Genomic DNA, 12,193 nt, shown 5'->3' on the forward strand with positions numbered 1-12,193 from the left:
TATATATATATATTGAAAACCACAGTATATATAGGGTTTGTTACTATTCACAGTTTCAGGCATCCACTAGGGATCTTGGAACCTATCCCCTGCAGACAGGATGAGGCGGGGACTACTGAACAGATCTCATCATCTTGCTCTCTTATTTAAAATTCTGTTTGTTGCATTGCCTATGAGAAAATATTCAAACTGCTTAATTTGGTGTACGTAAAGATTCCTATCTGGCCTCTGCCTAACTTTCCAGCCTTATAACCACCTCCCCACTCCACCTGTCTGCCCCTTACATCATAGTCTGTAGTCATACAAAATTATTTTGTTTTAGATTTTTAATTTTAGAACACTTTTAGATGTATGAAGAAACTGTGAAGTTAGTATAGAGAGTTTCCATATAGTCTATACCCCATCTCCCTTATTAGTAACAGATTCCTGTGGTACATTTGTTACAGTTAATGAACCAATATTGATACATTATTGTTAACTAAAGTCTATATTTTATTCAGATTTCCTTACTTTTTACCTAATGACTTTTTTGAGTTTCAGGATTCCATCCAGGACACCACATTACATGTAGTTATCATGTCTCCTTATTTTGCTTGGCTCTGGCAGTCTCTCAGACTTTGTTTTTGATGACCTTGACAGTTTGGGGAGTATTAGTCATATTTTATAGAATGTCTGTCAACTGGGGTTTATCTGATAGTTTTCTTATGATTAGACTGAAGTTATGGGGGTTGGGGAGGAAGAACATAGAGGTAAAGTGCTCTTTTTGTCACATCAAAGCAAGAATACATACTATCAGCACTATCACTGTTTATGTTAACCTTGATCACCTGGCTGAGGAAGTCTTTGTCAAGTTACTCCGCTGCAGAGTTATTTTTTCCCCCTTTCCACACTGAAGTCTTTAGAAAGAAGTCACTATGTGCTGCCCACACTTAATGAGGAGTTATGTTCCACCTCCTTAAGGGAAGAGTGTTTATTTACATAAATTATTTAGTAACTGTTTGCATGGACGATTTCTCTCTTCTCCCTCATTTATTTGTTTAATCATTTATATAAGTATGGATACATGGATATTTATTTTATTCTTTGGGTTGTAATCCAAAACTACTTTTTATTTTGTTGGTCAGAGTGTTCTAACTTTGGCCATTGGGTGCACGTTCAGTTGGCTCCTGTGTCCTTTTGACAATGCCCTCAGCACTGTAGGTTTTTTTGTTTTTTGGGGTGTGTGTGTGCACTTCCTTACTTTCTGGCACTATAAGACGCTCTTGGCTCATCTTATATTCTCTGCCTCAATCCTAGAATCAGCCATTTCTCCAAGGAGCCATGGTTCTGTTTTATTAGAGAATGGTTAGAAATGAAAATCTGGGTACTGGATGTGCTTGTTGCCACCAGGATGTGGTGACTTCTAGGCCCTCTCAGATGACAGAGTAAGGAAATATATGTGTGTATACTAACCAATGTATACATACATATCTACAAATATTTCTATATGGAACATATGTATATTAAGCTAAATATGAGTGCATACAAATGACTCACATTCTAAGCCATCACCATATAGATTATTCTAGCCTTTTCTTCCCTTTGTTTGTAACCTCCCATTCCAACAATGAGAAACCTGGTTTCTACCAAGTATCACCTACTTACTAATTGTTCAATTCTGATTTCCTTGTGTACTGATTTCAGAATTGTTAACCCTTTATCTACTAGAGTACAGTGCTTATTACCATGCCTATTGCCTTTAGTTTTACAGACACTATTCATATCCAGAATTATTTAGGTCAGCACCTTTTTCTATATTACTTTTTATTCTCTGAATATTCCATGTTTTCATACCTGTTTAATCTTTATTTGTGCTAATCATCCTGCCTGAAATTCCCTGGCTTTTACCCTTTTCTCCGTGGAATGTTACTCATTCTTCTATACCCAGCACAAATATTGCCTCCACCAGAAAGCTTCTCAGAGCCACCACTAGTAGACTTAATCATTCACTCCTCTGTGCTCCAATAGCATTTTGTACTTACCTTTACTGTATATCATGTCAGGACTCTTTGTTTGCATCTCTTTCTTCTTCACTTAATGGTAATTCTTGAGAGCAGAAAACAGATGGATTTGTCTCTGAAATCCCAGGACTTAACAATAATACGTATTACATAACAGAAAACCTAATAGTGGCTAAAATACAAAAGGATTTACTTTTCTCACCTAGCAAGAAGTCCAGAGATAGACTATCACTGGTTTACTTGTTCAGTGATGCCATTAAGAATCCAGGCTTTTTTCCTCTTCTGTACACAGAAGTCTAAATGTGAAATGCCAGGTAAATAAGTTAAAACCAATTTCATTCTGGCCAGTATAACGTGTTTAGAGACAATGTCCAGAGAAATAAGAATAGTTCAGATATTTTAGATTGAGATGGCTTTGAGATGAGCTTACATTAAATCCGTTAGAGAGTTAACTTCTGAGTCCCAGTTGCCTCTTTTTGTGTGAGTGAGTGTATCGTGTAGCCACCATTCAGAGCAGTCATGGAGAACAAACACTAAGCATGAGATTCCCATTTTGAAGCTGCAGTTACTGACGTCATAGTGTGATCAAAGTGCTCTGCAAATACTTACTGTAATTATTGTTGTTGTTCTGTTCTTGCTAATAACCTTATTTATACCCTGAAATTATAATCATCCAAAGAAAGATTAAAACAAGATGCATGAGTTGCCTAAGCTGTTTGCCTGGCAGATGGTCACCCTCCGAGTTCTCTGAAATTGCCAGGGTTAATTGAAGCTTCAGTTTTCACTGCAGTGTAGTTGATACTTAAGTGTTTCTTACCTGTCAGCTTTCACTCTCTAAAAAAGTACAGCAGTAGCACTTAATTTGTTCTCACTAATGCTAGCCTCTCAGGTAATGTTTAGTGCAACTTCATTCTAGATGATGTTTGCTGCTCTGAATGAAAACCTTTGTACCAGCTTCCCCGCTGAGAAGAAATGCTAAACAGTTACAAAGGTGAAAACATGAATGTCTCTCTAATTTATTTATTTAGAGGATGCTCAGAAGTCAGGAAACATTGAAGGGAAGTTAACTTTTAAATGGTGGACTGGCATTTAGTGTATGGTTAATAGCAGGTCCTCTCCCTGGGGTTGCAGCAAGCTGAGACAACTGGGAATCATCCTTGGGGAATTTTACAAATAGTTTTTCCTAGAGCTAGCTAAGTGCCCCAAGGATAATTGTTATAGATTCATACAAACAGCAGTACTATTTGCTCTATTTCTTTGGTGTTCCTCTAGTAGTATTAAGATGCAAGAAAGCAGTCTTAGGAACCAGCTTAAAAAGCAAGGGAACTAAGAAGTCGTTCTTTGTCTCTACTACTCAGCTCTGCAAAATCAAACCAGTGAAAAGACCTGGGTGTTAAAATGTTACATTATTTAGGTGATGCAAGAGCCCTTTGTCTGCACCTTGAGATTTGAGTACATATTATACATATTGTTATATATGGGTTCAGCATATATAGTACTATGACAAGCCAAGTAAGAGAATGACTGTGCTCTCTTAAATCTGGGGACTGCTGGCTACCAATGGCATTGCTTGCTCTTTGATTAAGGCCCAAGAGAAAAATAGTTGAGAGAGATGAAGGGAGAGAAGGAATTCTGGGCCTCCTGAAATCAGTTACAACAAATTAGCAACCCCAGTAAAGACTGGGGAGTCAGTAACATGATCCTTCTTGTATATGTGGTATACAAAAGTAGAAGGCAAATGGGTGAATTATATGTATGTGAATAATAATGCTCTTCAAAAAAGCAAAAACAAAAAATCCAAAAAGGTAGAATGTGGATTCTTTAATTAGACTGCTTGGACTGGAATTGAATCTCTGTCCATTTTTAGCTAGGTGACTTTAGGCCTGTTAATTTACTTCGTCCTTTATAGGTTTTTTCCTTAAAACAGTACCCCTTGACAGGGAATGGAAGCTAAATAAGATAATATACTCTATGTAAGTACTGAGGATAGGTCATCACACATGGTACATATTTAACTTTTCTTAAAAAAATGAAATTTACATGGAAGATATATTGGAATTGATGCTTTATTGCCTTTTATTTATTTATTTTTATTTTGAGATGAGGTCTCTCTATGTTGCCCAGGCTAATCTCAAACTCCTGGGCTCAAGCAGTCCTCCTGCCTTGGACTCCAAAAGTGCTGAGATTACAGACATGAGCCACTTTGTTCAGCCTTTACTTTCTAAAATATTTTTTCAATTTGCAAAATATACTATGGAGTCTTTCCTTTTATTAAAATCCTTCTTTAAAAAAAAAAAAAAAAACAGTATTACTTGAAACTGTTGCTCCCCAAAAGCAAAATTTGCAGTTAAGAGGTATTTTGTCATGTGCATTACACACATTTTACCTATTCCTGTAGCATATGTTATAGTTTGTTGATATGGTCAGGCAGATGTATGAATCATCGTGAAAAGGACTCCATTTTAGTGGTAGGCAAAGCATCTAGCCAAAATTTGTAGCTGGGGAGAGATCTGCTCCCCACATGTTGGCCTTCTGTATCAAGGCTGCTGCTTTTGCCACTATGCTCATTGTGGTGGTAGTCTGCTCAGGCAACTGGAACCTATTAAAACCACCTTCTCCTTGGCTTGTCAGATTACGATGTATGCTGAACCCAAGTCCTTTTATAAATTTGTTCTTCTCCTTACATTCTAAAATAGGCACGTACCTACCTACACCTAGAGCTGGCAGGAAGTCTGTCAGCTTTTCTTGGTATGCTTCTTTATATTTGGTAGCATAATAAATGCGATTTTTAACGACACTGTCAATCTAATACTTGAATGAGTTTCATTTTCTTTCTTGTCTGTTCCTTAGTGATTGCTTTAGCCATTGCCTATTCATGACTGAGCCTTAGCGTTAAGATCTCACGCGGCATGCCCCTAAAGTCATGCTTTTTCTGTTTCATTTTGGCCCTCTTAGGATTCAAGAGGAAGGACCTTCATAGGATGGTGAGCTGAAAATGGGAACCTGTGGGCAAAGTTGGTACAATATATGCCTTTGATGTGACATTAGTTTGAGTTAAGTGAAGGGTCAGGACCACGTTCTCAGATTTTTCACATAGTAAATTTAAAAAACTGAAACACCTTATCAGGAATTGTGGAAATTTCTGTTGCCTTCTTCATACTTTTTTTTGTTTGTTTGTTTTTTGTTTTTTGTTTTTTTTTGTGACGGTGTCTCACTCTGTCACCCAGGCTGGAGTGCAGTGGCGCAATCTCAGCTCACTGCAAGCTCCGCCTTACAGGTTCACGCCATTCTCCTGCCTCAGCCTCCCGAGTAGCTGGGACTACAGGCACCTGCCACCACACCCGGCTAATTTTTTTTTCGTATTTTTTAGTAGAGACAGGGTTTCACCGTGTCAGCCAGGATGGTCTCCATCTCCTGACCTCGTGATCCGCCCCCCTTGGCCTCCCAAAGTGCTGGGATTATAGGCTTGAGCCACCGCGCCTGGCCGCCTTCTTCATACTCTTATACTTCATCCATCTCCAAAAATTTTCATCTTCCCAAATGAAACTATTTATTTTTTACTTTTTTGGTGTCTAGTTTCTCTTCTTTAATAGTATATATAAGGTATACAAGAAGATGTTTTAATATACATATACACAGTGAAGTGGTTGCCATAGACAAGTAGATTAACAAATACATCATCTCACATAGTTACCTTTGTGGGTATGTGTGGCAAGTGTACCTAAAATCTACTCTTTCAGCAAAAATCCCAAATATAATAAAATATTACTGACTGTAGCCCTCGCATTGTACATTAGATCTCTGGACATGTTCATCCTGCTTATCTGCAACTTTGTATCTTTTGATCTGCGTCTCACCATTTCCTCTGGCCCCTTCCCATATCCATTAGAAACTTAATTTCCCATTCCCCAGCCTCTGCCAAACACCACTCCACTTCCTGTCTCTATCAGTTTGACTACTCTAGGAACCTTATACAAGAGTAATCATACAAATCTGCCCTTTTATGACTGGCTTATTTCACTTATCATAATATCTTTAAGATTCATCCATGGTTGTAGCATGTGTCAAAATTTCCTTTCAAGGCCGGATAACGTTCCATTGTACGTATATGTATGTATGTATGTATCACATTTTGTTCATTTATCTTCAGTGGACATGTGGGTTGCTTCTACCTTTTGTCTATTGTGAATGATGTTGCTATGAATATGGGTGTACAAATATCACTTTGGTCTCTGCTTTCACTTCCTTTGGGTATATACCCAGAAGTAGAATTGCTGAATTGTGAGGTAATTCTATGTTTAATTTTTGAGGATTCACCATAATGTTTTTTCATAGCAGCTGTATCATCTTATATTCCAATAGCAATGAATAAGGGCTCCAATTTCCCAATTTCTCCACATCCTCACCAATACTTGTTATATTCTGGGTTGTTGCTGCTGTTTTTAAATACCAGCCATCCTATTAGGTGTGTTGTTTGTTTCGATTTTAATTACAAATGTAATTAATAAATTTAGGGCTATTCAGATTTTCTCTTGTGTTATTTTGTTATTATTGGTAAGTTGTGGTCTTCAAGGAATTTGTCCCATCTAATGAATGCAATATCCAAGTATTAGCTTTTCAATGTCTGTAAGGTCTGTGGTGATATCTCATTTCTCATTCCTATTATTGGAAGTTTGTGTTTTGTGAAACACATGTTTGATATCAGTCTTGCCAGAAGTTTATCAGTTTTATTAATCTTTCCAAAGAACTAACTTTTGACTTTGATTTTTCCCTGCTTTGCTCATTTTCCCTCCTTCCCTTCCCTCCCTCCCTCTCTTTTTTTTTTTTTTTTTTTTGAGATAGGGTATTGCTCTGTCACCCAGGATGCAGTGCAATAGCATGATCATAGCTCATTGCAGCCTTGAACTCCTGAACTCAAGTGATCCTCCCTCGTTGGCCTCCCAAGTAGCTGGGACTACAGGCACTGGCTAATTTTGTTTGTTTGAAGTTTTTGTTTGTTTGTTTTTAGAGATAAGGTCTCACTATTTTGCCTAGGCTAGTCTGAAAGTCTTGGCCTCAAGTGATCTGCCCACCTTGACCTCCCTCCCACAGCTCTGAGATTACAGGCGTGAACCACCATGCCTGGCCCTATTTTCTATTTCATTGCTTTCTGTTTTATTATTTCCTTCTTTCTACTTACTTTAGGTCTAATTTATTCTTATTTTTCTAGCTTGCGAAGATAGAAGCTGAGGCCAGGCGAGGTGGCTGATGCCTGTAAATCTCAGCACTTTGGGAGGCCGAGGTGGGAGGATCCCTTGAGCCCAGGAGTTCAAGACTAGCCTGAGCAACATAGGCAGACTTTGTCTCTTAAAAAAAAAAAAAAAAAAAGTAGCCAGGTGTGGGTGGCACATGAATGTAGTCCTAGCTACTTGGGAGGCCAAAGCAGGAGGATCACTTGACCGCAGGAATTCAAGGCTGCAGTGAGCTATGATCGTGCCATTGCACTCTAGTCTGGGTGATAGAGCAAGACCTTGTCAAAAAAAAAAAAAAAGTAGCCAGTTGTGGGTGGCACATGAGTGTAGTCCTAGCTACTTGGGAGGCCAAAGCAGGAGGATCACTTGACCCCAGGAATTCAAGACTGCAGTGAGCTATGATCGTGCCATTGTACTCTAGTCTGGGTGATAGAGCAAGACCTTGTCAAAAGAAAAAAAGAAGCTGAGATTATTGATTTGACATCTTTCTCCTTTCTAATAAAAATGTTTAAAACTATAAATTTCTCTCTCTACACTGCTTTAGTTGTATCCCATAAATTTTGATATTTTGAAATTTTGTTATTCAGTTCAAAATATATTCTAATTTCAGGTTTGTTCTTTTACTCATAGGTTATTTATAGCTGTGTTGCTTAATTCCTTAACATTTGGAAACTTTTGTAGCTATCATTATTATTTTGAATTTGGATAAAAAAGCAAGGATTGACAATATGCTGCCTATTAGAAAAGCACTTTAAATGTAAACATACAAATAAGGCCGGGCGTGGTGGCTCACCCCTGTAATCCCAGCACTTTGGGAGGCCGAGACGAGCAGATCACAAGGTCAGGAGATCGAGACCATCCTGGCTAACACGGTGAAACCCCGTCTCCACTAAAAATACAAAACAAAAAAAAAATTAGCCAGGTGTGGTAGCAGGTGCCTGTAGTCCCAGCTACTTGGGAGGCTGAGGCAGGAGAATGGCGTGAACCCGGGAGGCAGAGCTTGCAGTGAGCCGAGATCGCACCACTGCACTCCACTCCAGCCTGGGCGATACAGCAAGACTCTGTCTTGTCAAAAAATAAAATTAAATTAAAAATAAAATAAAAAATAAAAACGCACAAATAGACTAAAATTTTTTTAAAAGATACACAACATGCCATACACGACATTACATTAGACACCTGGTAGGCCTGTGTTAATATCAGACAAAGTAGACCTGAAGAAAATGACTATTACCAGAGATAAGAAGGGACATTTATTAGTACAAGTTAGTTCATCAAGGTATTAACATTTAATATTATTATAGCCAAAAACCACACTGTATGATTTTAATATTTTGGGATTTATTTTTATTTATTTATCTATTTTTTGAGACAGAGTCCCACTCTGTCACCCAGGCTGAAGTGCAGTGGTGCGATCTCGGCTCACTGCAACCTCTGCTTCCCAGGTTCAAGTGATTCTTGTGCCTCAGCCAATTGTAGGCACCCACCACCATACCCAGCTAATTTTTTTTTGTATTTTTAGCAGAGACAGTTTTTCACCACGTTGGCCAGGCTGGTCTCAAACTCCTGACCTCAGGTGATCCACCCTCCTTGGCCTCCCAAAGTGCTAGGATTACAGGCATGAGCCACTGTGCCTAGCCAGCCAAATTTATCTATTTATTGAGACTTGTTTTATAGCCCACCATATGGTCTACCTTGGTGAATATTCCATGTTCATTTGAAAAGAATGTGTATTCTTGCTATTGCTACATACGATGTTCTTTCTATAAATATCATCTAGGTCAAGTTAATAATGTTCAAATCTTCTTTGTCCTTTTTGATCTTTTGATAGCTTGTTGCTGATTATTTTTTTATTTATTACTGAAAAAGGGTTGTTAAAATCTCCAAGTATTACTGTGAATTTGTTAAGTTCTTTTAGAAAGTTCTGTCTTTTTGCTTCATTTATTTTACAGCTTTGTTATTAGGTACATGCATATTTAAGACTGCTATGTTGTCTTGATGAATTGGCTTATTATCATTATTAAATGTCCCTCTTTTTCTCTATAATAGTCTTTTCATTGAAGTCTACTTTGTCTATCAATATAGCCCCACCAGCTTTCTTATGCAGTGTTTGCATAGTATACCTTTTTTTATGCTAATCTATTTGTTTCTTTATATTTAAAGTGCTTGCCTTATAAACAGTATATTGCTGGGTCTTACTTTTTTTAATCCAAGTTCATAATCTGCTTTTTAATTAGAACCCATTTACATTTATTGTAAATATTGATATGGTTGGGTTTAAATATGCCATCTTGGTATTTGTTTTCTATTTGTCCTATTTGTTTTTATTTGTTGTATTTGTTTCTATTTGTCCTATTTGTTTTTCATTCCTCTGTTCCTCCTTTCTTGCCTTTTTTTAGATGAATGGAATATTTTAACTGTACCTCTTTGTGTTGTTTCAAATAAAAATACTACTTATTCACACAGTTTTGTGTGAATAAGATATTATGCAAATAATATCTGAGTTAAACTGGTATTCAAATTAGAGTATGCCAAAAAAGAGCTAAGAGAAGGTATATAAAGGGATTGGGTCATTCTGGTGGCAGAAACCTACTTTTTCTACCAGAATTTTATTTGGGGCTGGCCCTGCCCTTCTTTTCCCACAAAATTGAACCATGACCTAGCAAACCTTAGGCTAACATGGTAGTGATAATACAAAGCACATATTTGTTAATCATTGTAGTTAATATAATTGGATAGCTACCTGTATATTGTCACATTCTTCTGTCACTTCCTTCGCACTGCAAGGATCTTAGTTAGGATCCACTCTGGAAAACATGAAGTAACTTCCATCCAATGAGACTTATGTCAGACAAATATCATTTTTATGTAATCAGTCAAACAATTCATGAGCAGCTTGGTGCTGCCTCTAGAAGCTTGCAATTTAAGTGAGAAGGCATTTATATAATTTTATTATGTGTTTATATTATATAGTCTATATACATTTATTATATATTTAAATAACAAGATAAATAGCAATGCAAGGCTGTGCATAACTGTTATGGATAAGTAAGTGAAATAAAGATGTTTGTGTGGTTAATTAAAGAAATAGCTGCCTAAGTAGGGAAATTGCCACATATTTAGACCCTGGTCACACTATGCTTTCTCCACAGACTAGCAGCCTGCAAGATTCACATTTCTCTGACATTTTCCTGAATTGCCTAATAATCCAATCTGGTTGTATCTTTTTGTCTCTGTCTACAGAGGCTCTTGGTCATTTATAGTGAGAGAAACTCTTACTTTTTTTTCTCCCCTCTTCTATATATAAATGGGTATAGATAAGTATCACGTGATTATTTAAAGGATTGAAATTCCATTTTGATTTGCCTTTCCTGGGTAGGAAACATTTACATCATTTTATACTTTTGAGCATGAATTGCCTCTCTTTCTAGGTGTAATCAATTTCTACTCTTCAGCATACAGAAGATTTTATGAATACTATTCACTGCAGAAAGAGCTCTAAAAATAATTTTGCAGGTAGGGTTTTATAGAACACTGATAGTCTTATGTGGAACATTGGCAGACAAAAAGAACAAAGGCACATCAGGGTAAAGGTGGTAGTAGGTGGAGCATTTCATTTCATTTGCCTCCACTAAAGAGCTTGCATTTACTGGAGAAGGAAAACAAATAAGAAACAGGAGCATCTGCACTTGCTGTTGAAGGTTTCATTTCTCATGACTGTTAAGTCACATTTGAATGGAACCATTACAGTCTTGTTGGTATGTGTAACTATGCCCCCACCTTTTTTTTTCCAAAAGGAAAATCTTGAATTTTATGTTTAAAAGTACAAAGAGCTGTTTTTGACATTCTGCAGTTCATTTTGGAATTCACAGTCTTAAACCTATTCATTTTCAGTAGGGTGGTAAAGAGTGCAAAGTATATGGCATTTTTACGCCTAATAGCACCTCCAATAATCTGTGATGCATATTACATACACACACCTTTTAGCATCTGTTTCCACCTGACAGCTGACAGCATTAGGCTGAACGTTGTGATGAACAACTGAAATGTCAAGCAGTATTACAATGGTTTCTTATTGGAAAAAGTAAGCTCCTTAGAGCTTCTTTTTAATACTTTTCCATAAAGATTTTAAAGTGACACATTTACAAGTATGTAATTAAGATTACATACTCTTTAAATGTTTGTTATACTTCCAGAAATGGAGATGGATTTGGGCTAATCAGCAGATGATTCTCCTTTTGAGCTAGGGTGTAAGCATGCTTTTTTTTTTTTTTTCTTTTTTTTTAAGACAGGGTCTTGCTCTATGACCCAGGCCAGAATGCAGTGGCACGATCATGGCTCACTACAGCCTCATCCTCTAGGCTCGGCCTCTCATGTAGCTGGAACCACAGACGTGCACCACCACCCCCGAGTAATTTTTTTTTTTTTTTTTGTGGAGACAGGGTCTCACTATGTTGCCCAGGCTGGTCTTGAACTCTTGGATTCAAGTAACTCTCTCACCTTGGGCTCCCAAAATGTTGGGATTACAGGCGTGAGGCACTGCACCTGGCCTTAAGCATGCATTTTTGTTTTGTTTTGTTTTGAGACAGAGTCTTGTTCTGTTGTCCAGGCAGGAGTGCAGTGACATAATCTCGTCTCACTGCAATCTCCGCCTCCTGGGTTCAAGTGATTTTCTTGCCTCAGCCTCCAAGTGGCTAGGATTACAGGAGCATACCATCACTCCTGGATAATTTTTTCTTTTTTTTTTTTTTTTTGTATTTTCAGTAGAGATGGGGTTTTCCTGTGTTGGCCAGGCTGGTCTCAAACTCCTGACCTCAAGTGATCCACCCTCCTCGGCCTCCCAAACTGCTGGGATTACAGGCATGAGCCACCGTGCCCAGTGAAGCATGCATTTTGTTCAGGGAAATCTATTTTGCATCCATATTGCTGACTATTCTTTTTTTTTTTTTTTTTTTTTTTTTT

The 12,193-nt window shown here is 37.6% G+C and overlaps 1 protein-coding gene across 10 annotated transcripts in view; it reads left to right on the forward strand.

The window, feature by feature from the left end:
• Nucleotides 1-12,193, forward strand: part of METTL8 (methyltransferase 8, tRNA N3-cytidine) — a 111,523-nt gene that overhangs the window by 31,697 nt on the left and 67,633 nt on the right. The window contains exon 2 of one of the 10 annotated variants that reach the window (XM_017862384.1): nt 10,663-10,747. The exons of 7 other annotated variants lie outside the window; for them this stretch is intronic. Coding sequence is in view for 1 of the 3 variants with exons in the window: in XM_017862379.1 (XP_017717868.1) it covers nt 4,982-4,984 (3 nt within the window). In the remaining 2 variants the exon portion in view is untranslated. Of the gene's footprint in view, nt 1-4,944; nt 4,985-10,662; nt 10,748-12,193 lie in introns of those variants that run through there. 2 more of the 10 variants (XR_001883421.1, XM_017862379.1) reach the window with 2 other exon arrangements.

Source organism: Rhinopithecus bieti, unplaced genomic scaffold (genome assembly GCF_001698545.2).
Source record: "Rhinopithecus bieti isolate Rb0 unplaced genomic scaffold, ASM169854v2 scaffold_63316, whole genome shotgun sequence".
NCBI lineage: Eukaryota > Metazoa > Chordata > Mammalia > Primates > Cercopithecidae > Rhinopithecus > Rhinopithecus bieti.